This window comes from Perca flavescens, chromosome 23, assembly GCF_004354835.1.
Source record: "Perca flavescens isolate YP-PL-M2 chromosome 23, PFLA_1.0, whole genome shotgun sequence".
In the NCBI taxonomy this organism is placed as follows: Eukaryota; Metazoa; Chordata; class Actinopteri; order Perciformes; family Percidae; genus Perca; species Perca flavescens.
The window spans coordinates 13,553,826-13,580,394 of NC_041353.1; the positions used below are offsets into that span (position 1 = coordinate 13,553,826).

Sequence of the window (26,569 nt, forward strand, 5' to 3'; positions counted from 1 at the left end):
CGGCACCATGGCTCTGCCCGGTGCTCAGTGCCGCTCAAGACGATTTTGATTTGTTCAAAGAAATGCCAATAAACCAGAGCATGTTTGTCTCCCATCCCGGAATGCTGTGTGGACGAGACTACTGGTCACATGTCTAGAGAATCCTGTAGATTTTCTATCTGAGAAATATAAAACGCAATCACAAATAATACACCACCTTTCTACCACAGTTCTCAGCACTGTATAGCAGTTTATTCATTTCTGGCATGTTTTTAAATATATTTTATTAATTTATTTATATATTTTACATTAGTCTTGAATGTTATTTCCATGTCTTTCGAACATTGGTGGCTAAATGAAGACCCCAAAAAGAAAATGTGATAAATTCAGAAAGCCAAAAAATACAGTATGTGAATTTGTGAGTAAACAATACCAAATCATAACATTTTTACTATACAATAATTAGTCTAAATGTTGCGTTAATGCGAGTCAGTGACGTTAGCCAAGCACAGTTCATCTAGCTTAAACATGAATCATGAGCCAACCGAAACACTTTACTTTTCAAATAAAGCTACATCTCTCTCACAACCAAATCATTACTTCAGTTACATTTGACGTGTTGTATCTAGGAGCCAATGCTACATGTTAAAATTGTCAAAAAGCTGCTCAAGTCCCCATTAGAGCAAATACACGATTGAACATGTCAAATGGCTTGAGACATCCTGAACAGCATTCATCCATAATTACTTTCTGCCCATTCTTGTCTGGGTTATTCTGTGTCTTGAAATATCCCTAAGCTGCAGCGTTTCTACATTAGCTTTCGAAACCCCTTGATGGCTGTCTCCATAATGGCTCCATCTTCTTATTTGTATATGCTCTTTTATTGAAAAGCTCCATTGATGGCACAAGAGAAACCAATCATTGGCAATGTCTGTAAACTTATTGGCTTGTTATAATGAAACACAAATCTCTTTTACATCCATGAGATTTGGTCTTTGCCAGAATTACAGTAAATGAAAAGGCAAGAATATGTGCATGTTTTTGCCATTTTTATGCTCGTACACACTGAGCTGTCTACTCTTTACCAAAGCTCGAATCTCCATCAGTGTAAATGTCAACAAGGCAAGAAGGGACACAACAAACCAAAAGTAAACTTATTCTCAGATGAATTGTTGCCTCCTTGTTAGCCACTAATTGGAAATCCAAATAAACCAATCACACATTATTGCATGCACACAGAGCTGCCTATTGAACAGCAGCATTAAAAGCTAACCTCTCTAGCACTCTGCATATTTCAGACTTCAAACTACTTTTAAAATAGTCTGTAGACTGATGTGATATGTAGACACTATTTACATTTTTTTTTTCCCCAGTAAGGCATGCCATTATTCAAGACTTATTCAACGATTCGACGATAATACTGCATACTGAGGGAGGAAAAAAACAACTTCGGTCACTGAACAACTTCTGAGAATAGTTTGCCAAGTTGTGATGTAAATTCCTCCGTTTACATTTGCAAAGCAGATCACACAACGAAGATCCCTCACACCGGAGGGAGGAATTCACTTTGTTATCTTATACGCTCACAGCACTCACAATACGAGCTTCTTCTCATGGGCTCCAACGTGGGTCAATGAGATATTGAGCTAGTGAAATGATTTCAAAGCCTGTGGTTCTTTAAACCTGTGAAGAAAAAAAAAAACGGCATGCAAAATTAAAGTTTGTAAAAGGGTAGCAAAAAGATTTGGAGATGTTGAAAAAGACCAGAATAAGAATGTGTACTCAAACTTTGTCAGTGGTGGATGAAGTACTCAGATTTAGATTTGGAATTGTGCTCCAAATTCCCACACTGTGCGTGACTGTGTTAAGTTACACATGCATGCATACATTTAAGTTACAAGTACGAATTTTAGTCCCGTCCTTGCAGCCCAAAGCAGGGCCAAAATGCATTTGTCTGCATGTAGTGCGGATATAATTTGTCCAAACATATTTTTTTAGACATTCTCACAACTGCAATTCTTTTCTCCAAAGTCACAATTCTGAGTTTTTTCACAAGTTTCACATACAACCACAGACTTTGAAATTGTTTCACATTCAAAAGCGTATTGACCCTCATTTGAGCCCATACATTTTCACACAGTTTGCATCAGTTTTATCCCAGAAACCCAGCGAGAAATCAACTAGCAATAGGTAAATGCAAACAACCAGACTTTTGTGAAATTGGAATAACAACAGCAAACCATTAAAACTGAAAACATGACTATTTGACTCAAGTTGGTATACTTCACGGGCATAAGTTGCATGTATATAAAAAAAAAGTACATTCATCTAAATATTATAGATTTTCACACTAGCTTTGGTTCATATGAGACATCTTTAGTATCATTAAAAATCAGATGGTAATACTGTTTTTTAGAAGTGTGTCCCTGCTTGATGAACACAGTGAAACAATCTAAGTGGCACTTCAGATTATACACTGGTCATGTCTGACCCGTGAAAATGAATATAATATTGATATACATCAATATATGATAACATCAGATCTGAAGTAGCTTTAACACAGTTAACTTTCACCCATCTGAATAATATATGTTTTGTTGCCACCCGGTGGTCAGATGGGGCATGATGTATTTCCAAGATGGATTTACACTGCAGGCACAAAGGCCTCGGTCATCACTCATCACTGCTTTCACATTTCAGAGCTTTTGGAGAAAGTGATCGAGTAAACAAAGATGAGATTAATGGCTCTGCACCAGATATGACATAAAAATAAACCTAGAGCCAAACTATTTCACCAAAAATGTCAAATAGTTGATGAGGTTACACAATCTATTTTCTCCTCTTTATTATTTACGTTATAGGATAGGCAACATTTTTTTTTCATTTTTGTCAAATAGGAAATATGAAGCAAATGTATTCCAGGTTAAAAACGATAAAATAAGATTCAAACTTATGTGAAAGAAAAGGATTGAGCCACTAACTCTGAGTTAAACTGACATCAGTTGCCTAGACTATCACCTGAATTGATTCCAAGTATGTTTGTATGTACGTATGTATATGTTCAAATTTATATCGCGCATAGTTCAGGTAGCTACCTTTAGTTCGGTTTGAACATTATTGACGTCTGGTTTTAAAACACACAGAGTAAGGCAATCAGATATGGCTATGGTTATAGCACAGGTACGGTGTCAGTGTTTGTGCATGCTTGTGCAGGAATTATGTTTACATGTCCGATGTGTCCAAACTTTGCATCCTACAGTTCATGACTTACAACATAAAAATAAAGTTTATCTGCACTGTTTGGCTGAAGCCTTCTCACACAACAGAAATGCATCTGCTGGCTTGAAGTTTGTTTGTTTTTAGTCCAAGAAAAATTGGAATTTTAGTAGACTGCTCACCCACTGGAGTACTAACAGATTAAATGTTAGTTTGCAAGTGGATCAGTGTGAGTCCCAGTCCTGATAAAAGAGGAGGCAGAGCAGGAAAGATGTAAAACAGATGCAAGAACTGGTTCTTGTGATATCTACAAACTCATCCTCCCTGTAATGGCTTTGCCAACATCCTCCACACTTTCTTTCAGTGCCTTGCTCAAGAGCATTTCAGCAGTTTGGGGAGTCAATTATTGGGGCCTTCCAGTCATATGAACAGCCCTACCAACATTGTGCCGACCCTGCTGTTAAAATAATGTCTCCCGCACAGTTTAAGGGGTCAAACGTAGATGCCTTCAGGGTTGAGGCTAGAGGACACGGTGCTTTGAAGAGTGCGAAGGTTGCTGGGTAAGAGCCGAGAAGAGCCAAGTCGTTTCAGAGAGCCAGAGTCCACATCTGTAACAAGCAACAAAACAAAAACACAAAAAAAGGGACAGAATTTAAATTTAACAATCTGACACAACATTCTTGTAATCTAGGACAATGATGTAGGATCTACTAGCTACTGAGCTTACTGGTAATCCTTTTCAGTAACTTTGTGCAAATGTTATGCATTTGATAATACAAAACAGTTGATGGGGGGGATTTTTCTTTTTCTTTTGAGAAAGAAAAACAGGGATTTTCCTTTTGACAGCTGTGAAAGTCTAGCAGCATTTCAGGGCGGCTCGTGATTTGGTCCATGTAATGGGGTTACAGACTAAGCTGTTATGGCACAGCAGCTCAAGTCTACAGTTTAATGTACCATTCTCAGGATGACCACAAGGTGGCACTGTGTACACACACATGTAAAGACAATACTGCATGTAAAGCACTTCAGTTTCATAGCTAACCGCATTTTGATTGAACTTTTTGACATGGTGTTGTGTGTGTGTGTGTGTGTGTGTGTGTGTGTGTGTGTGTGTGTGTGTGTGTCCTGCCTTTTTCCCAATGCATGCTGGGATTGGCTAAAGGCCCCAGTGAGTGTGTGTGTACGTGCCGTTGTTGTTTTCTCCTGTAGGTTGAGCAGGCAGCACGGTGACCTTGGTACCAGTCTGCTGAATGAACTGCTGCAGGTTGACCTGCCGTAGCTCTTTTGTCAGTTGCTCCAGCTCCTGCTCCTTCTCCTGTGATGGAAAAAAACCCACCATGACAACTAAATTAGGTGTTTGCCAAGGCTGTTAAATAATCACTCAATGTGCACTGTGAAAAATGAGGACTACTTTTAAAATACAGAGAAATTACCACAGAAATTGGTCTGATAATACTGATAACATAAATGTATTCAGCTGCTCCACCTAATTTGGATCCTTTTTCTACCTTCACATGACTACATTTACATATTTGCATTGTGACTGAGTCAGATTTCATACGTGAAAATCAATAAGGGATCACGCTCAGGAAGCAGAAGTCATAACCCAGTTGAGACAGCGAAAGAGCTAGCTCCGAGATGGTTATACAACTACAGGCGAGGGATTGTGTACTTATTCAGGCCCCTCTCTAATCAGGCGAAGAATGTTAAAATACCCTCCCTCCCTTCCCCTTCTCATTACCTCATGCTTTCCACAGCCTAGAGGACCTCGCCTGTACATAGAGCACTTTGCTTCATACAGGGATGCACAGAGCCAAGGATCCTCTGCACATCGCTTCAGGCCAAAGATTAAACTTCGCTTCACTGCCCACAACTTAATGAGCTTAGATTTCTATGGTTCCACCTGTGTGCAGAAGTTCCACACACTGCAACTTTCGAATGAGCTTTTTTAAAACGTTTTCCAAAATAAAATAAAAAATCAACATCCTCCGCACGTATTTCGAACTGCCAAGGGTGCTTTAAATTCCTGACAGTTTTGAGGCTTGGGTATTAAAAAATAAAAATAAAAAATACTTAACAGTAGAATCTGAACTGACCTGTAATCTCTTGCTGGACTGGCCTAGCGAGCGTTCCAACACCCTGCAGCTGCTCTCTAGCCGCGCTGTGTGTTGGCTCTGCATTTCAAGCTCGGCCCTCACTTTCTCCAGCTGGTCTTGCACCTGAAATGAGTGGAAGTGAAGAGAGAAAGCTCATCACAACTTTTTAGCAGAAATGGGCAAAAGTAACTAATCCTCATAGTAAAGATGTAGGAGGGCTATTTCATGCTTTCATGTGTTTAGAACTTCAGAATTTGAGTTCCTTCGCTTTGGAAAACAAAGCAGCGTTAGGAGTTGTATTCATCTATGTGAAGAATAACATAGGTCAGAGATCTTCAACAGGGGGTCCGCGACCCCCTAGGGGGTCCTCAGAGTTACCGCAGGAGGGTCTCCAATATTTTGTTTGATTTCCTTTTTAAAGTTTATTTTTCTTGTAAAATCTAAAAACATACAGTACGTTAACATTAATTAAACATATTATTAGCAAAGATGAATTGAACTATTCATAAAAACAAAAACAATTAATTTACACAACTTTAATGATAGGGCTTACTATAGGTAAGGTAGCCACTATGGTAGCCATCCAAAGATACAGTTAAGCTTAAGGATTCACTGTGAATTCCGCATATACAGTATGTTTAACATCAAAACATGATGTATAAATAATACATAAATATCTATCAATTTTCGTCCATCTGACCCAGTTAATATGCAAGTAAATTATATAAAATAGGGGATCCATACTCCATCTCTCTTTCAGCTAAGGGGTCCTTGGTCTAAAAACCCTGACATATGTTAAACATAAATGTTTGTATGACCGAAACCGAGAGGTTTCTTAGCTGTTAAGACTTGAATAACTACGTTCCTCTCTGTTTGCATGCTGTTGTGTGTGTTTTGGATCCGGTTGGTACCTCCTCCTCATTGACCCTCTGGTTAAGCTCGGCCTCCTGCTGCAGCCGCTCCTGCTCCAGGCCTCCCTCCATGCTCTGCAGAACATGACAGATAATAAACAATATGGAAAAACTGGCATGAAAATAGTCATAGAAAACTAAAGTAATTCCAAGTTTTCATGCTGTCCCAGAAAATCCAATTAGACACCATCCAGTGGAACCAGGTAGCTTCTCTATGATGCCGAGCTCACCTGTATGTGTGCCAGGTACTCTGAAAGCTTGGCCTCGCTGTCGCGTACGCGGCCCTGCAGCTCCACTAGCTGTTGCCGCAGATGACGCTCGCTCTCGTGTTCGATCTGCAGCTCGTTCTGCCAGAATTCCTCCTCCTCCATCTCTGCATCGTTCCTCCTCACCTGCTGCTCTAGAAGTAGCAGCTCCCCCTCCAAGTTTTCTCCCTGGTAAGAGAAAAATTATTAAACTTGAAAACTCTCTAGCCCCAATGTAAAATATGTATATAAAAAAAACATTGGTAAAAGGAATAAAAGAAGATGCAGGAATGTAACGGGGCCATTCACACACACAGACTCAAGAGCTGGGACAGTGATAAACTGCTATTAATTGTGAATAGGACCTGGCGTGTAGCTCAGCACCGCCTGCTGAGCTACAGAGAATTAAAAATGAACATTGTTGTGTGCGATAGCACAGCGGCTACAGTAGATCAGAAAACGCAGGAAAATGCAGGTGTTATGGATCTGCACACATCATCTTTTCCTGTAAGTAACAGCACTGGCAGCTGTGGCTTTACTCACTTCATCAGCCATGTCGGTGGCTTCGTCCCAGTCTTGCAGCTCGGCCTCGCAGCCCAGCAGACGGCTCTCCAGGGCCTGGAGTTTGTCTCTCTGCAGCTGCACCAGCCGGCTCAGCTCTCTGGCTGGACTTCCAGGTACAGAAGTTACTCCAACACCTCCAACCCTGCTCAGGTTCAAACTCACACCCCGCTGCTGGGGCTGTTTGGCTGGATGGATGAACGGGTGGGTGGGAGATGAAAGGATGGGGATTGGATGACAGTATGTACACAACTAATAACACAACTATCACTGACAACAGTAAGTTGGATATACTGACTAAACTAAAAAACACACACTACCTTCAGCATCTCTGCTTTTCCCAAATATTTCCCGCAGACCCTTAGCCCCTCCAGTGAAGGTCAGAGACTTGCGTTTGGGTTCCTTTCGTTTAAGAGAGCGGTCTGTCCCTGATGGGCGGAGCTTGGCCAGAGGTGGTAGACTCTGCCGGTAGAAGCCACGCTCTGGGACGCGAGCCTGCACGTCAAAAGTGGGCCGCTCGCTAACAGACGGGCCGGTTCGTTGGAGGATGAGCTGGACATCGCTGGCATACTGACCCCACTTGTTAAGGGACACTACAGGGTTTTCATGTGGAGCCAGGTGACGTTCTGTCTCACGCCATTTCTCGATCAAAGTATACCTGCCGGTGCGTCCTGGGACAAAATAAGAACATGTTTGCATGTGGTGCTTAATTACAAGCCATGATAACATATTTTCTCAATCAGGTTCTTACTAAGAGTGGAAACCTACATGTACACAACATAATCTTACAAAATGGTTTGAATAATTCATGAGAGATTTTCTGTATTTCCTTTTTTTTTCTCAGTACCTGTTTTGAAGTGGGCGGGGCTCAGTTTGGAAACCGGTAGTGTCATAAACTTCCATGCACCAATCAGGATTTAGCATAATTTTAATCAAAACATGATGACAGCTGTAGGGTTGTTTTTGCCAATTTTAAATTTTAAATCCAATTTATTTCAGCTTTGCTTCTGATTATTGCTTATGAAATGGGTTTCAACCATAGATTGTACAGTATATAAAGATGGACGACACGTCTCCACTTCCTCCAACTGTACAAAAGTGGAGCCAAAATATCCCAGATACAGGCGCTGCCATCTTGTTATTTTAGAGCCAGAGTCTGTGGAGTAGTGATCAGGCAGTGGATAAGCGGTATTGAAGTCCCGCATATAAACCCGCCTGACCAATCACAGCTATCAATCATGATGTTTCACCCCGTTTTTATAGCATCAAATAACTAATAAAAATAAAAATAATTAGAAAAATGAACACTTCAACAACCTAAAATGACAGAAACCGTGTTTGAGAACAATGTATTTTGATGTGTACTTAAGATTATTTTTTTCGGCCCATGTCCCATCCGCTAACATGGAATGGATGGGATTTATGTCCTATACTGCAGCCAGCCTGGCTTCAGTCTATGTATCAACCCCTGGTTTCAACAGGGATGATGCCTTCCCCTGATTCAGCTCACACTTTAAATAAAACTTTCTCTGTTGTGGTTGGTATTGCTCTCTCCTTGGGGGGTCCCTCTGACCTGTGGTGTTTCCCAAGGATCTATTCTTGGCCCCTTGGACACATGAATCACTTTCACTGTTATGCTGATGACACCCATATTTATGGCCTGTGAAGTAACATGCATCATTTAATGACTACCATTTAATACTATTTGTGTATGTTGTCATGGTGCACACTCTCTGTGATAAGAAGTTCCTGTAAGCACAAAAAGACAGAACAGATACATTAAACTCTTTCACAAATCTCCCATTTGTGCTGCATCGATAGTTTCAAAGAACTTTACCAGCATGTTTAGTGAAAGAACCTAACAGTGGGAAAATTCAACTCAATAAACAGTAATTGTGTTGGCGGTAAGGTTCACTGCTCTGTGTGTGTGTGTGTGTGTGTGTGTGTGTGTGTGTGTGTGTGTGTTTTCTTGTCTGTGCACATATAGATAACAGTAAAACACTGCCCATTGCACCCTCACCCCCATCTACACAGTAAGGCTCCTTGTAAAAGAGGCACATTCATTGCTACAGCCATTCACATCAAAGTACCCTGGCCTGGACAAAAGGAACAGAGAACACAAAGCACAGTAAATGCCATAACTCCTGCTACACTGTCACCATAAAAGACACACGTGTTTTAACTCTGAGAAAAATCTATGGGAGTAGGTGAGAAATTCCTAAAGAAATATGTCCATTTTAAAAACAGTACACATCTTTCAATTTGACGAAATCATATGTATTTGGTATTGGATTCCCAGCTACAGTATATGCACAATACAACCTAGTCAATGAGTAACAGAGAAGGAGTGTCAACTTATTCCTCTGCAATTACAGCACGTAAGTAAACCAAAGTCTGCAGCATGACTCATCTCGTTTTTTGCAGCCGTTATGGTGAAAATCCCTTTGTGCCCTCTAGCCACTTTTCATTTTACAGCAATTTATCATCTCCAGTATGTCTGACAACCTGCCTGGCCAATATCAGACACAACCCACATAGCAGAATATCCCCATATGGACTAAATATCATTCTCACCACTTTAGTTTAGCTTTTTAAGCATAGGACCCATATGGAGAGGATTTCATCTTATGGTGTTAAATCCACTATTCTTGTTAGTGGTCTTTGTCATGTTATTAGTTTTGTATCTATAATGGGCTGTGAAACCCCCATCATATAACCAATAATAATTCATATCTACTGTTCATATTCCTCTTATGTTGAATCTTTTTCGGGCATCTACCTCCTGTGAACACGAAAGATGACTGTTTCTCATATTGTTGTAGTAAGTACTTTTAAGCTTACCAATGGCTTGTGCCAAAGCAATGACTACTTCCTGGCATGTGGTAAACTCCGTGACCCCGCACACGATGCGCTGCACTCCGTCCACCCACACTTTCAGCTCCATGGCCTTCATCCAGAGGCCCTCATTCCTCCACACCACAAGGGGGTGCTAATAATGTTTAACTGTCCATCCTTAGAAAGGAAAAAAAGAAAATAGTGTTCAGTGCAATCAAAGATTCTCTATAACTAAAGATAGCGCATTACACACATTACATGCTGCCCCAAAGGTATGAAACGATACACACTTCCTGTCTCCTAAGTGGGCGCAGCCTTGTTTGTAAGTGTAGTGAATGTCATGTGGATGGATGACAATTTGCATCATGTATTTATATTTTCTATTGCTAACATTATATACATTTACACAGCTAATAGCCCTATTAGCATTACGGAAATAAGTTATCTGTGTTGTTTGCGATTGTTAGTACCCTGGAAATTCAGAGTTCTCGCGTGAGCACAATTTGAATTTGCTCAGCGAGTCACTCTGGCATTTAGTAATGATGCTCATTAACTATGCCCTTGTAGCCGAACTGCACCATTCACATCGATGTATCTGATATAGGCGGGCCAGAGGCGAGCTAAACAGATGATGACAGTTTAATCTACCAGTTAGCTCCACTGATAGCTAAGCGTATGGGGCTCTGGATACGTCACCCCGTGGATTGTTGTGATTGGTCGTAGTGTTATCCAATTGCGTGCAGTGATATTTTCAAATGCATGCTTGGTGCCGCCCCTCGAGTTGGGCTATTTTCATTACTCATTGGCAGACCCTTAATCTTTCGGATTTGGGTCTGGATTTCCAGGCTAGACTGTTAGTTGACTTTAGCCTATCTGTGTTGCCAGATGTCACAAGAGTTTGTTCATGAGACTGAAACAGGTCTCAGACTAATTTAATTTTCTCCTGATCCGTCCATCTGATGAATGCCATTTTAGTGAAATGTGGATGTGAAAAATGGTTCAAATATTTACTTTTATTTACTTTTGTTTTTAGAGATTGTTCCAGTGGTGATAAATTGTGTTGTGTGTATTACATACGGGAAACCTTGTTTGTGCTCATGTCTTTGTATTGTTGCCTCTATTTGTATGTTGCTTGAATGTGTTTCTTTTTTATCTTTCACTCCTGACTGCATATCAAGTTTCCCATTTGGAATAATAAAGTGACTGAACTGGACTGAACTGAACTCGGTGGCAAAATAATCAGTATATCAGCATAATCTGTGTTCATGTTCACTTCTCCCTTTGGAATCAATACACTCAGGACCTCTTTCTAGCCTCCTAAATAGGCTTGGAAGTTGCAAAACCAACGTCACACAGATACAGGAAATTACTCTGAGTTGGGACGTCTTGGTTCTAAACCGTCTGGTGCAATTAACAGTTACATTTCAGACAAAACTCTTCACACTTGTAAAACAAAAACCTTAAAGCTGCACTGCAACTGCTAACATATTAACCATAGCAACTTTATAAGGTGATAACATGTCAATGGTGTGTTTACAGCGCTGCCCCCCAAGTGGCCAAAATATTGCAGGGTTAATAACTCATTTTGTTTACTTGAAATCATCAATTCGGCCAGCAGAATTTTGTCACAATATGATTGCACTAAAAAAGGTCTATATCCCAGCCCTTTATCGCCTCAGCCTCATGTTTCAATTAGTCCCTTCCTACATTTTCCAGAATGACTTACAATGACATGACACTAGACAACACACTCTGTTTTGCAGTGACACCAGTGTGCTTTAAACGCAACTCTCACAACAAGTTACAACACTTGTTCTTCTGAAGCGGTTTCCTGTAAGGCTGCTGATGAATTGCTGCGAAAACACACTTGTGGTGCAGTGATTGTGACCATCTAACAGGCCTCATCCAATATATTTTTCATCTGCTGGTGTTGGTGCAGGAAAGCTCACAGCGGTCGCATGCATGCTGAACGAAAGCCATTTCAAACTGCTGACACAAGCACCTCAGCAGCGAGGCAGTCATTACGAACCTGGCAAGGCCACGACAGCAGGGCCAGCGCAACAGAGCAGTGAAGGAGCTGCTACCTAATGCTCCGACTATTGCAACCTGATTGGGCAGCAGCCGTCCTTTTTCCTGACTGGGCCATCAGCTCAGCTCTGATCCTTGACGACCATATCTCTGGAGTCCTCCCTTCACAATTTAGGCGCCTTCCATCTTCACAGCTGGAATGAGACACCCATCCCTCCTGCAATTTAACTACCAGTCCCCCTCAAGGCCTTTTCCCGACTGCATTACATTGCACACTCCTCTGCGCTAAAAGCATCTGGTAAGGGCAAGACCTGCCTTTGGTAAGGAACGGGATGATTTGTAATCGTATAGACAGATAGTGCGGGATGTATCTGAACCCAGATGCCTGTTACAGCACCGTAAATTACACTATACCCATGAATACAGCTCAGCTGAATTGGGGACAAAAGGGGAGAAACTAAAGAAGAAAGGGGGAATGAAGGTGAAACAAATGGATAAACAAAGCAAAGAAGAAGGTTGGAGGTTGCCACAAAAAAGTGTGCAAACACTTTTAGGATGAAAAAGAAACAATATTCATTTGGTCATGGTTCAGGCAGAAAGTCAGAGCAGGAAACATGTCATACTTACTGTAAGACTATCCTCTCAGCAAGAGGTCAATTGAGTAAAACCCTTTCTAATCTGGACGCATTGTTCATTGGAAAAGTTGGACTTGGAAGAGTATTTCGAAACAATATTGTTGCATTGAATTTTTGGTCAGCTTAACAAAAGCTCTGGGACATGGTTTCGCAACACACAGTATCCTAACAGAAGATGTGATGACGCCTTTAAAACTGCCACAGCTGCAGCTGCAAAGTTGAGATTCAATGTTTATTCAATGACGGGTGATATCGAAATCACACCAGGAGGAAGAGCCGGTGTTTACACAAGCTTGTAAATCTGCTCACTCCCTCCTATCTCCCTCTCACACATTTTGTACACACACACACACACCTATGTGAAAAGTCGTTATAAAGTCATTCTCTCCTCCGTGATACAATCATCATGAACCATCCAAACAGAGAGCAAAATAAGCTGCAGCAAATTTATTTTCACTTCATTCATGTCCAAGTGAGTCAAAAACGACATACTTTGATATGCAAATACTCATAAATGAAAGGTGAAAAATATAAGCAATATTATGTTATTATTATAAAACTGGGTCTGGCAGGGTCCCACATAAGGAATTCTTGGAGTGTCTTTTCAGGTCTACAAGTCACCTTTTCAGTTATATTAATATATAACAGTTATATTTAATTAAAAGATTATTCAGATCATTGGAGACACTTCTTAGCTACGAGTGCAGACTGTGGCTCGCTAAAATATCAAACATGTTCATAAAATGTAGAAAATATTAGTTCAAATCCAATCTCACTAACACATCTTTGTGTTGTTCTTTTGTTCGAATTTAATTTCTCGATTTGCATGCTCCCACTAGTCCTCTGACACAAATATCACAACATATGCTGGTAGGTATGAGAAGCATGGTGCAGCGCCATAGGAGCAGGCAGCTGTGCAGAAGCAGATGTTCTTTAGTCAAACTGAGCAGGCCTATAGGTTATATTCTTGGATCCTAGATGTTGAAACAGCCTTTTCATAACCATTCAATGGCTGACTTTACTAGGAATCTAAATCTTGTACCTCTGAGCTGAAGTCCACATTTAGAAGCTGTGACCTGGGAGCATATAAGGTCAACGTCAAACTAATTGCATTCTCTGCACATCACCACTGCAGTCTGTTTTCCTTCGATTTTCTTTACCCCGCTAATAACTTCCAACACTTGAAATCACTAAGAGGCTCACTGCCCCTCAGCCACCTCTGTGCCTCTTTTCACAGCCGTTGCTGCTATTGTTCTGAATTTTCATCATTCTATTTCCATACTTTCTCGCCGGTTATGTGTTTGATCTAAATTACCATCACTTTGAAGCCCCTGCTGCCAGAGTGTGAATAAATAAATCATACATGCTACATGGTGAGTGTACACAAATTAGTATGCTGCAAACATGTGTGGTTCTATTTCGGTTCAGCTTCCTTGTAAATTGTATACTTTCCATATTTAGTGTCAGACTGAGCTACAACTCTTCACAACGAGTAACCTCAGAACCTGTGGGAAAGGTGCCATAGCAGTTAGAATTTCCTGTTCCATTAGTCACAGTTTAATAAACACACAGACTCAATGCTTCACATTCCAACTGCATGCTGAATCCATCACGTAGTCATCCATTCACAGAGGATCAAGGACAGTAAAGTTCACCCTACTACAGACAGAGTTACTACAGGTAGAATTATGTTTATAAAGCCAATCAGTGTGAGGCTGTGTTTTTTAAGGTTGATAGTTGTGGTTTTGGACAACTTTTTCTGCAGTCAGACAGTTTCAGACGTGAAGAAGACCATGTCATCTTGGCTATAAACCGTTGAGCTAAACTTAGTCGTGACTTCAGTCTGCCTCTCCTGAAGTTTCATTCTCAGGATGCCACAAGAAGGCAGAGCTAGGGAGGGGACACAGTGTGGCATGTCAGTGTTTCTTTTATGGATTTCCACTAACAGGGATAGTGATTCACAAGACGGATCAACACAAAAATACCACTTAAAAGCCCCTTTTAATATCCTAGAGATGAGCATATTAAAATTGAAAAATGTAAAAAACAAACAAAAAAATGTAATGTCAGACTAACTACCAGTCTGGGTTTCAATGCAAAATGCCCACCAAAGAGTTTATATACTGCCTTGCTTCAGCCCAGTGCTCCCACACTCAATCACCTAATTACACTTTAACAAACTCATTGATTAAGTCTGAACCCCCCATGACCCTGGCTTCTTTCTCCAAGCAGCCTACCTACAACAAACATAACAGAATAATGTCGTCATTGATTGCCATGAAACTACAATTTTTGACTAAAGGAAATCCAATTAAACCTGCACATGTGCATTCCAATAGCACAAGCCAAATGTGAAACATTATTGTAGATTTCAATTGCACCAGTGTCACTTTGAAAATATAATTATTATTAATGGAAAACCTTTGTAAAAACAAGAATAAATTGCAGTTAATTTATCTATAATGCCATTAGAACATGAACAATGTACTTGAAGTGTGCCAACAATGAAGGGTTAATGTATTAATGATAATTATTGAAATTTTATATATACAAAAATACTCTTTTATTTCAGCTATTTTGAGACACTATCAAGTTGTAATTAGGTGTGCATAGAGAAAGTACATATTTTTGTACTGATGATCTATTTTCTTCCACGTTTAAAATAGCACAGTTTTATTAGTACAGATATCATAGCAGACTTCTGAGTCAAACTATTCTTACATACAATGAGAAAAGCAATACATATGAAAAGGTGATTTTAGTGACTTTGTATCATAAAGACGTGACATTTTAAAGCAGCAGCACTAATGAGCAGTTCAACAACAGACAATGATGAAATCAGGGGCCAGATTTTAAAGCAACAAGGAGGTTGAGGCAGCAAGAGGGGGTCTACTGAAACAAGTGGTGCACAGACAAAAGAGCATGCTGCTGTGTGAGTGTGTGAGTGTGTGTGTGTGTGTGTGTGTGTGTGTGTGTGTGTGCCCACATGGCTATAGCGGCATGACTGAATGCAAACAATCCCTCACCATGGTGACACAGCTCTGGCTTTGTCAGAGGCCTTACACAGATGACTGGATTGATTGGAGGGCACGGTCTGGGAAAGTAGACCAAACAATCACTAACAATTAAGAAGCAACCCATGCTTCCCTGTCACTTCCTCTTTTGTTTCCTCTGAATGTGGGCTACGATAAAAAGTGGAGGTGTGTACTGCAGCAGGGCTTTTCAAACTCCGGAGTAAGTGGGGTGTTGCTGGAATGTCTCAGAGTTGGTCTGCTGGTGGTGATTAACAACAGAGTTTCAACTGGAGCCATCATACAGTTTAGTTGACCTCCAAAAGGAGAAATAAATCTCTGGCTGTAGCCTACAGGGATACTTTAAGTGAATAAAACACACACCTCATTTATTACAAAGCGTATTTAGAGAACTTTTTTCCTATACCGTGAATATTAGTCTCGCAATTCCAGACCTTCCTCCACAGCGCTGTCAATGAAGGTCTACATTCCGGGATAGGAGAAAAACATGCCCAGGTTTATTGGCATTTCTTTAAACCAATCACAATCGTCTTGGGTGGCGCCAGGCACCGGACGCAGGTACGATGCCTCTGCAAAATAGCCGCGGGAAGGAACTTGTTTTGGTGGAACGTGTGCGCGTAAGGAGGCGAGCTCTGGAATTCAAATGGCTGTCGAGTGTGTGATGAGAATTTTACCCAAAAGAAAGATAAATATAATTTGATTGTCGGTTCTACTGTGGAGGATGTTTCCCGAATCGAGTTAAGAATGCCAACACAAAGAAAGTGGAAGGTGAGGGACATCTGGCCAAAAATGAGGGACATCCGACCAGAACCTCTGGCAGCCCCGGAACAATCCTGATATAGACAACGTGAATATAAACCCTTGGATGTTTTAGCTAACGCAAATTTATGAATTTATGAAGTCCAAAGTAATTCTAGCAGCTCTGTAAGGCTTTACTTAGTCGTGCTTTGAGCTAAATGCTAACATTAGTAGGGCTGCAACAACGAATCGATAAAATTCGATTACTAAAAAAAGTTGGAAACGAATTTAATTATCGATTCGTTGTGTCGCTCAACTATTAGGCAACCTAGTCGCGGAGATAAAAAATACGGAAATACGGAGAGAGACCAGAGAGGCCCGTAACGTTGTTCTGAAACACTCGGCGGAGGCAGAGAAATCAGTACGACCCAAGTCATCCAAAGTGTGGGAGCATTTCACACTAAATAAATCAGAAACGTGTTAATTGCAAGATAAGCAAAAGCAACACGGCATGGCACGGGCGCACCACGGTGATGAGTCAGCACCTAAAACGTAAACATGTTGAATCCTTGATGAGGAGGAAGGGAGTTCAACAGCAGGGTAAAGTCACTACACTATCCTACTTCTGTTCTGTTCTGAAGTGAGGAACGTACCGTCCCTCCAGTAGCTCTTCTGGTGTTCCTGTTTACTCGTTATCCAGCTGACTAGCATGACAAGCTAGCGTTAGCTCTGTAATAACAGTAATAAACCAGGGATGGTATAGTTTGCGAGACTAAAGACACGGTTTTATTCACTCGCCTTTCTTGGCCCATTAATTTTTCAATCTGTTATGTATATTATGTGCTTTGTCCCATATCAGTTATTGTTGACAAATATAATGGTGTGTGGTGTATAAACGAACTTAACTTGCACTTACTACAATGATGGTAATAATTTAATGAATAAGTGTGTGTGTGTGTGTCTGTCTGTCTGTCTGTCTGTCTGTCTTCAGTCTGGACTAAAGTGGTGGACGAGCCACATTGCCATCCATAGAGCTGCGCCACAAGAATGCTCAAGTCAATTTGAAATATAAAAAAGCTAATTAAATTAGGATTGGACCTGTGTCCTCAGACAAAATGACACCATGAGTATGGTGGGGGGCGGGCCCAGTGGTGCTTGCAGTAATATGCTCATGACTTTGTGATTTGATTTTGAGTTGGCATAATATCTTCCTGCTTTCCTGTTTCTGTTCACTGTTCCCACTATATACACTGTTAGTCCATCCTTAGTCTGGATAAACGGAAGTACATTTCCAGGATAAAGCCTGACATCCCTCACCTTCCACTCTCTGTGTGTTGCCGTTCTCAAAATCTCTTTGCTTGGGGGAAACAACAACAATCTTCGAGCAACTATGTTTACAGCATTTATTATCTAACTGGGACGTTTTGGGACAGATTGGTGGGATTGCTGTGGACAAAGTACACACTGCAATACACTGGTAAGAGCAAATTACATTTAACCATGAATACAGCTCATTTAAATAGCTCATGTTACTGAATTGTGTAAACAGTTTACTTCATTTAATATTTTAAGTGGCGTTTTCTTTTGCGGGGTGATAAAGATATTAAAATTATTCAAATGGGAAATTGGATCCAAACCGACACATTACAACCTCCCATTTTCTTTTCAATTTACGACCTCTGCTTCATTCTCTCCATGAGTGCTCTGCTAGATGCAGTTGTGTACTGCTCAATGGAGACGCCTTTTAGAGATTAGCACCACGTCAATTTTGTAAACTGAGGAGAGGGAGATGGCTGCAGCTTAAAAACAAAAAAGCTGGAATAAGCTGAGTGATAAGAATCAGGGAGCAGACAGAACTGCTTTCAATTCAGGAACTACCAACCATCTATTCTGTGAGATCCAATCTAAGATGTTCCTGTGAACAAACAAGCAGTGGAGTTTTACATGGATGGAACATTTTAATCCAAACTACTGAAAACATCTTAAATGGCAGTGGACCAGTATCAAAATTTCCACCATCATGTGTGGAATTAAGTTGGTGAACTGCTGAAGACATGGAAAAAAAAAAACATTCAAAATCCCACTCAGCATTATATTGATTATATTTCCAGAAGCCCTGAATGAGCCCCATACTGAAGTTGGGTTACCAAACTGCCACATTGTCTCAAAAGTTAAAACTAATCAGCTTGGTGGAGACAATAAGCCTTTAACCCTGTAAGACTCGGAGCTTAGCTGACATGGAGGTGGTGGGAGGGGGAGTCTGGGCTGGATTTACACTGCGAAGTCTGTGAAATTAGAGTTTTCTTCTAGACTGGGTAAACCCAGCCGGATCTGCCAGCGATTTGATTTTGCCCTGCAGCCCAGGCTGGAAACCTGTACGTTTATCTATCCTGCTTCCGTTACAAATTTGCGGGAACCAATCACAAACTGGCTTATCCACCTGGCGCGCTATTGGCGGGTTTAACACAATGACGATAGAGAAGCGACCAAGCAGCTTATTGTTTACACTCAACACGGCGGCCACTGAAGCGCAGCAACCCGTTGCCGATGCCGGCCGCTGTCGCTGCTACGTCACCCAGATCGTTGGTCTGATTGGTTGAAGGACTATCCAATTGCGTACAGAGTCATTTGAACTACACCCGTTAATCGCGCCTCTTGTGCAGTAGAAAATACAGAGCAGACTCCCCAGACTAATGTTCAATCTGAAAAGATTGAGCTTGTTCTGGTGATAGCCAGACTAGTTTTCTGCTTTAGTAACACCGTCTGACGTTCAGGCAAATATCGACTCCATGAAATGACATGTTTACTCATCTACATAGCTATGCATTGTGAAATGAATCCTTTTGATTATGAATATGACTGAGGTAAGAAAAACAGACACCAGCGAGGGCTGTGTGAATGCAGCTTTGATGCTCAGCTTTAAAAATGAACACATATCTCAAGCAGAGCTGAAACGATTAATCGAATAGCAAAAAAAAAAAAAATCATTCAATTAATTTGTGAGGATTTGCTGCAGAATCTGTTTGGGCTTAGACATTTTTAGTAGGGCAAAACAAACAATTTGAAGACAAAGAAATTGTGACAGGCATGTTTCTGTTTTTTTATTATTTACATTTTTTTGGAGCAAAAGATTAAAATAACTGGCAGATTAAACTGATAATGAAAGTAATGTTTATTTGCTGTAGTTGATGTTATGCAGCATTGTTGTGTAGTCAAAGCACATTACTTTACTTTTGAACCAATCTCTATTAGAGACAAAACAAAGAGATGTATTGGGCAGGGGCAGGGTTTAAAAGTTATTCCTCATCTCCAAAAAAGAACGGCCTATTAAGTTATTCAAAAAAAGTAATATTGTATGTCAGAAGAAATACTTAGTTTGCAGAAGCCACATTTTTTTTTGTATAAATGTAGGTCAAGTGACATATCAAAGGCCTTTTATGTTCTATTGTTGTATTGCAGAGTATTTCTACTACACACACAGTGCCTGTGAATGAGTTTTGCCCTTGCTTCCATCACACCTGTGCTTCAAAGACTTTCTACTCTCTTACTGTAGCTGGATGACTCAGTTGAAGGAACTCTGATTAAAGCCACTGCTGAGTGAGCGCTTATTGCCCAACTCTATTAAGAGATTCATCATTGCAGGCCTCAGCAGAACCACTCACACACTGACCACTCACCCACTCATTTCCTGCTGGCTCATGGACCAGGTATGTTACCATGTGGAACACCAGTTTCACTCCATTTAAGTATGTATTCTTGTGTGAAATATGAAGTAAAAGTAAGTCGTAAAAATGGTCTGCCACATTAGTGTAGTATTTAAAAAGGGAGCATAAGGAGAAAAACATGAATAAACACACTCTTGCGAAAATAAAGTTATGCAACTACAGCTGACCAGTGCGTTTGCTAGTTCTTCTGTTTGTTTTTCTGTCTTCCAGATATAGGCTACTATGACAAAAAGGATCTTCAGTATAAAATTAGGCTATATAATTGAGGTAATTTAATAGCCTACAATTCTTGTTTTAATAGCAGCAGATTTTAAAATGTTGGCTTGACTGACGCATTCGAGCCACAGCAGATAGTGAATGCATTCAGCCCTGTGTAAAACCCAACAACATACCTGTTTTCAGCAGTAGATCACTTTGTGTCAAGAGCATTTAAAACTCTCCTGTCGTGCTGTAGCCTCAGTATTTCTCTCCGGGTTCAAATCTGGTACTTTCCGCTGCATGTTATGCGGGTTGCATGCGGGAAATTCTGTTTATCCGCGCTGCTCCGCGCCTGCATCAGATGTGTGCGCACATCCCCGCCTTTAAAACCCGTGTGAATGTAAACATGCGTCCGTCCGGTCACTGGACATCCGACATAGGGTTCTCGACATCTACCGCTCTGCCTGTTTGCTTTCTGCTCTGATCATCAGTGAGGGAGGACCACAGAGCTTGTTGTAAATTGCATCGGAACTGAACTGGGACACCGCAAGGCATGATGGACCGGTTAAAGCTGCAACGCACTGGCAACGCAAATGGACTGATGCAGTTTGCAGTCACTGTTGAAGCTGGAGGAGTTTATCCGGGAAGCAAAAAGGCAGCGATGTATCTCAAGACCGTTATGTTTTTTCAGATTAAAAGTAGCGTTTTCAGGGCCACAAAGACAAATCAGTTCATGAAAGAGTTTTTCACATAGTTTATCATGGTATCTATTTGTAGGCCTACTGTATACAATGTCAACCTCCAATAACATGTAGCCTAGGCCTATTTGATTTGTTTTTATTTCTTTAGGGTTTGTGTTGTTCTATTTTTGACAGCGTGGCTTGGTTTTCAATAAAAGCTTTTGTTTTTATTATTTTAGTCTCTTGGGTTATAGTAATTAAAACCCCTCATGTTTGAAGACATGGAACTATCTGATTACATCTACTTAACTCATTCTCCCTTATTAAAAAAAATCCAGAATTGAATGTGCAGATATGCATATTAAATTTCCTAATTTTAGCTACTGGACTGTCTTCTACTTCACTGAAAAGTCTATATGTGCACTGGATGCTTCACGTTTCCATCTTAGGGAAGTTGCATACTGAACAGTGATCCAAACTAGTTCTGATGTCACAAAATCCTGTTCTCAGGTACACAGCTCCAAGGTGAGCACAAAGAAACTGTGATGTGATTTCTAGTGTTAAACTATGTGTGTGCGCACACACAAACACACATTAGATCAAACATCAATCAAAGTAACAATAAGCAAAACACATTTTTAAATGAAGGGGGACTTTAAACGTCCTTTTGATAGTGTCTCTCTTCCATAGAGATCATGTTTACGCAGTGTTTTACTCGAATAAAACCATATTTAAGTGTATCCATAATATAGTCTTCTAGGCTACTCTGCATGCTCTGCAGACATTTGCCTTCTTTAATATTGATTATCTCTTTGAGTTTTTTTTAGATTTAGAAAAAAACGATGCAAAACTATATGGTATGCTAGCAGCTGGATACATAATTTCACACACATCACCAAAGATACAGCTAGATAATTGGAAGCTTTGGGCTCTCCACTTAAAAGCACTTCTGTGTAGCTGCACAACATGCGTTGGATTGAATTTAAGAAGTTAATTCATGAAACAGTTTGAATGGAGATTGATTTATTACGTTCTCAAAGAAATGTGTAATTCCAGCAAAATGTTTATATTCCATTTTCCTTACATTTCATGTCCTGTTGCTTTTTAGGGCTCTAGGGCAACAGCCAATAAGCTTCACTTCTTAGTGGTCATTATGCAGCCCAGACATATTGTCTTGCACCAATAACTTCAAATTCACTTCTGTTACAATTTAATTTGCCTTATCACAGCAGCAGCATGTAAGAAAATAAAAAGTGTCTTATTGTGTTTCTTTGTTGTATGGGTGTGTTTGTCCTTATTTAAATTCCAGTCAATACTTGTGTCTTCATGTCTCACAGCATTAATCATGACAGCCGTCTGTTGTGCTGATCAGGCAGAATCTCAGACGACCTTCAGCTTTCCAGTTTACTGTAAATTTAAGTGCAGATATGACGCAGTACTGTTCAATCTGAAAAAGTAGCATTTTCTTTTGAGGACATTTGCACACAATAATTGCTGCATCTAGTGTTTAATCTGTTCTTTGACGCTCAATTAAGCCATCTCTGGCAAACCCCTTTTGTTGCCAAATGTCTTTACATGAGTCATAAATTCGATAAAACCCACGATATAGTTCTTCTTCAAGCCAGCTTTAATTTTAATAGCACTCATTCACTCCAGTGTTGTAGGTCTATATATCAGTTTAGAACTTAACTCTGCAATTCATCCTCAACATATGATTCAGCTGTTGTGACAATCAAGCCATATGTGACTGATGTTCTCTTGCAGGCAGTGGTGACAACGTTTGACAGATGCTTTCAAGATTTAAAGCCCCATCTTCAAACTTAATGCGCGCTATAGTCAAGTTTTTGCTTATAGAGTGTAGTCATGATTTAAAAGCATATTTGGTTATTCATCGCAGAAAGTTAAAGCATGGGGATTGACATTTTTGTAATGTATATACGGTTACATTTGAGTTAGAAAAGTTTAAGCCAAAAACCATTAGTCATTAAGGTCCCCTGACAGGTGATGTTGCCTCATCAGACATTCCTAAGATTCCTTGCGCAACTCCACCAAGCATCAAACCTGAGCAGAGGTCTAATCAGCCAGGACAGGTGAAAACACCTGTGTGGGTTTGCAGCTGCACCAGCTCTTCTGAACTTTAAACTTAGAGTAGTTATAAGGTGCTCAAAGTGGAGATTTATGCGTTACTGAATTAAAACTGGTCGCACCACACAAGTTAGTTCTTACATAAAGATTAGTTTTATCAAACTCTGACTGCCAGGTGTAACTGTTGCATTAACAGACACATTTAACGTTAGCTTGCTAATATCTGAGCCATTTAGAATGAAGGGTAAAAGACGTAAGCCTAAAGATAAGATAAGATAGACTTTATTAATCCCACACTGAGGGAAATTCCTGTGCTACAGCAGCTCAAAGATAGTTTTTTTTACACACATCAGAATAACAACAAATACACATTAAGTAGACATAGGAGAAAAAATATACGTAAAGTAGGCCTATAGGAAATAGAAAAATAGAATAGAATTAGTTATAATAATAATAAGTAATAATTTATTTACACAATAAACAACCTTACATAAACAGATAGTATATAAACACAGATATACAGATGAGTAAGGTGCAGATGAATAGAGATGACATATTGCACAGTTGGAGGTAGCAAAGAGTGCTAAAAAGGAACACAGACACTTTTTTAATGATCCAAACTGGGAAGATTTTAAACCACATGTCACAAAATAACACCACGTGCCTCAAATAAACTAATGCCTATAATATTTTGCTAAATTACCTAATAATGTCCATTTAAGGCTGAACATAATGATGATATATATTGTCAAAATGATATTCAAATGTCTATATATTTTATATATCGTTTCTATCATGTTGAAAAACCAGCGGCTGAACTGGCGTTTAACGTTTTGATCCCTGCAGGTTATGCTAATTTTGCACTAAAGTTTTTAATAAAATGACAGATATTCAGTACTTTCCATTTGCAAAGTCACAAAGGAGTATACAAAAATAGGCTTTACCATGCACTTATTTTATTTATTGATTGAATTACCACAAAACATGTTATGTCCTAATATATATCGTTATTGAGATATGAAATTACCTATATCGGGATAAAGGATATTAGCTATGTTGCCCAGCCCTACGTCAAAGCATAGCCATATTTTGCTCTGCTAAACTTACTAATACTACTACTAGCTTAACACACATTTCTCCATCAATGTATAAACAAAAACAAAAATCATACCTCTTAGTTAGCCATGGTGTTCCACAAGGCTGGGTGCTTGGACAAATTCTATTCACCTTATATATGCTACCTGTAGGCAATATTATTAGGAAACACCCAATTAACTTTCATTGTTATATGGATGACACCCAATTATATCTATCAATTTAGCCAGATGAAACCAATCAGTTAATTAAACCTCAGGCATGCATTTAGGACAAAAAATCCTGGATGACCTATAATTCCCTGTTAAACTCAGACAAAACTGAAGTTATTGTACTAAATACCTCTGAAGCTCAATATCTAAAGATATAGCTTCTCTGGATGGCATTGCCCTGTCCTCCAGCACTACTGTCAGAAATCTCTAATTATTTTTATTTTTATTTATAAGGACATATCCTTTAACTAGGTGCATTGAACAAATCAACAACTGGATGTGCCAAAATTTTCTTAAATTAAATGAAGAAAAAACGGATGTGTTAGTTTTTGGAGCAAAGGACGAATGATTTAAGGTCAGCACTCAGCTTCAAGCGGCAATGTTGAAAACAACAGACAAAGCAAAAAATCTAGATGTAGTCATTGACCCAGACCTGAATTTCAACAGCCACATTAAGACAATAACAAAATCAGCCTATTACTATTTTAAGAATATATCAAGGATTAGAGGACTAAAGGAAAAACGTGTCCATGCTTTTATCTTTAGTAGACTTGACTATTGTAATGGTGTCCTTACAGGTCTCCCTAAAAAATCAATTAGACAGCTGCAGCTGATTCAGAACGCTGCTGCCCGAGTTCTAACTAAGACCAAGAAAGTGGATCACATCACTCCAGTTCTGAGGTCTTTACACTGGATTCCTGTGCCTCACAGAATAGACTTCAAAATACTTCTGCTCGTTTATAAATCCTTAAATGGCTTAGGGCCAAAATATATTTCAATCAGGAGAGACTTCATTGCAGATATGTAATGATTTATTGTACATGTGCGTGAAATTTACAGTACAGTCTTTGGAAATTAGACTCCATCATCATTTACAAATTCTGAGAAACTTTTAAAAGGGGTAGAAGCCGAAGTATGAACCCCCCGATGGAGTCTAGACACCGATGGTGGTGTGAGGAGCCCGAAGACCAACGCCAAAAGCCGCCGGGAGACACCTGCTGGAAGAGGACCCAGGAGCCGTGAGGGGGGAAGACCGGAAAAGCAGGGGAGGAGGAGGGTGGTGCTCGTATCCTGAAATGGCAACTGAGCAGCAGAGAGAGAGACAGGTTTAAAACAGGGATGTCGTGCAGTGATTGGCTTGTGATTTTCATGGCCGCTTCTGATTGGTTAAGACTAAAGTGAACACCACAACAGCTGATCCATTCAGGGGAGTGAGAAGTGATTATGTTTTAAGATGTTGTCCTGAAGGAATTTTCGCTTAAGCTCCACTTCTGATCTGTTATTCCACTATGAACCACCCAGACCTCTCAGGTCATCTGGGACAGGCCTGCTTTCTGTCCCCAGAGTCAGACCTAAACAGTGGGAAGCAGCGTTCAGTTTTTATGCTCCATATATTTGGAACAAACTTCCAGAAAGCTGCGACTCTCAGCAATTTTAAATTAAAGACTAAAGACCTTTCTTTTTGATGTTGCCTATTCTTAATTTTTATATTGAACTGTTAATTCTATTCTTGTATTTTATCTTGTATTATATTTGTATTTGTCAATGTAGTTATTTATTTTTGAATTTCCTATTTTTCTCTTTGCTTTTTAATGTTTAATGTTTTGTGTAAAGCACTTTGAGTTGCCCTGTGATGAAATGTGCTATATAAATAAAATTGCCTTGCCTTTTATGCCTACATAAAAAAAATCTCAAGAACCACTTGCGTAAAAATGCCAAAATTTAGGCACATTCTGTCTCAAAATGATGCAAAAAAAACTAGTCCTTGCTTTTGTTACCTCGAGGCTGGACTATTGTAATTCCTCATTGTCAGGCTGCTCAAACAAGTCCCTAAAGACTCTCCAATTGATCCAGAATGCTGCAGCGCATTTACGGACAAGAAATAAGAAAATCATATTTCTCCCGTATTAGCTTCTCTGCATTGGCTTCCTGTAAAATCCAGGACTGAATATAAAATCCTTCTCCTGACCTACAAAGCTCTTAATGATTAGGCACCATCATATCTTCAAGAGTTCATACCTATTGCCCCACTAGAACACTACACTCCCAGAATGCAGAGTTACTTGTGGATGCCAGAGTCTCTAAAAGTAGAATGGGAGCCAGAGCCTTCAGCTATTAGGCTCCTCTCCTATGGAAGCAGCTCTCAGTTTGGGTTCGGGAGGCAGACACTGTCAGCTTTAAACTCTTCTCTTTGATAAAGCTTATAGTTAGGTAGTAATGAGTGGCAGAGAACGCCTAGACCGGTGGGGGAGGGTGTATATCAGACATATATAGCAGACACTACACCCCTTCTTAACT

The 26,569-nt window shown here is 40.0% G+C and overlaps 1 protein-coding gene across 1 annotated transcript; it reads right to left on the reverse strand.

The window, feature by feature from the left end:
- Window positions 1-246: 246 nt before the first annotated feature.
- On the reverse strand, window positions 247-20,821 carry rassf8b (Ras association domain family member 8b). Its single transcript, XM_028570758.1, has 9 exons — window positions 20,394-20,821; window positions 9,850-10,020; window positions 7,329-7,679; window positions 6,991-7,196; window positions 6,433-6,636; window positions 6,203-6,277; window positions 5,292-5,414; window positions 4,384-4,510; window positions 247-3,803 (listed from the first exon to the last, which is right to left on the reverse strand). Exons 2-9 carry the CDS (start codon window positions 9,959-9,961, stop codon window positions 3,688-3,690), a joined length of 1,314 nt encoding a protein of 437 aa, XP_028426559.1. The 5' UTR covers window positions 9,962-10,020; window positions 20,394-20,821; the 3' UTR covers window positions 247-3,687.
- Window positions 20,822-26,569: the final 5,748 nt, after the last annotated feature.

Excerpts from the sequence above, each read along its gene's own strand:
- rassf8b (XM_028570758.1), bottom strand. The coding sequence starts at position 9,961 with ATGAAGGCCATGGAGCTGAAAGTGTGGGTGGACGGAGTGCAGCGCATC. Across the intron at positions 6,278-6,432 it reads AGTACCTGGCACACATACAG|AGCATGGAGGGAGGCCTGGA; the intron begins GTGAGCTCGGCA and ends CATGTTCTGCAG. Across the intron at positions 3,804-4,383 it reads TACAGGAGAAAACAACAACG|ATGTGGACTCTGGCTCTCTG; the intron begins GCACGTACACAC and ends TGCTTGTTACAG.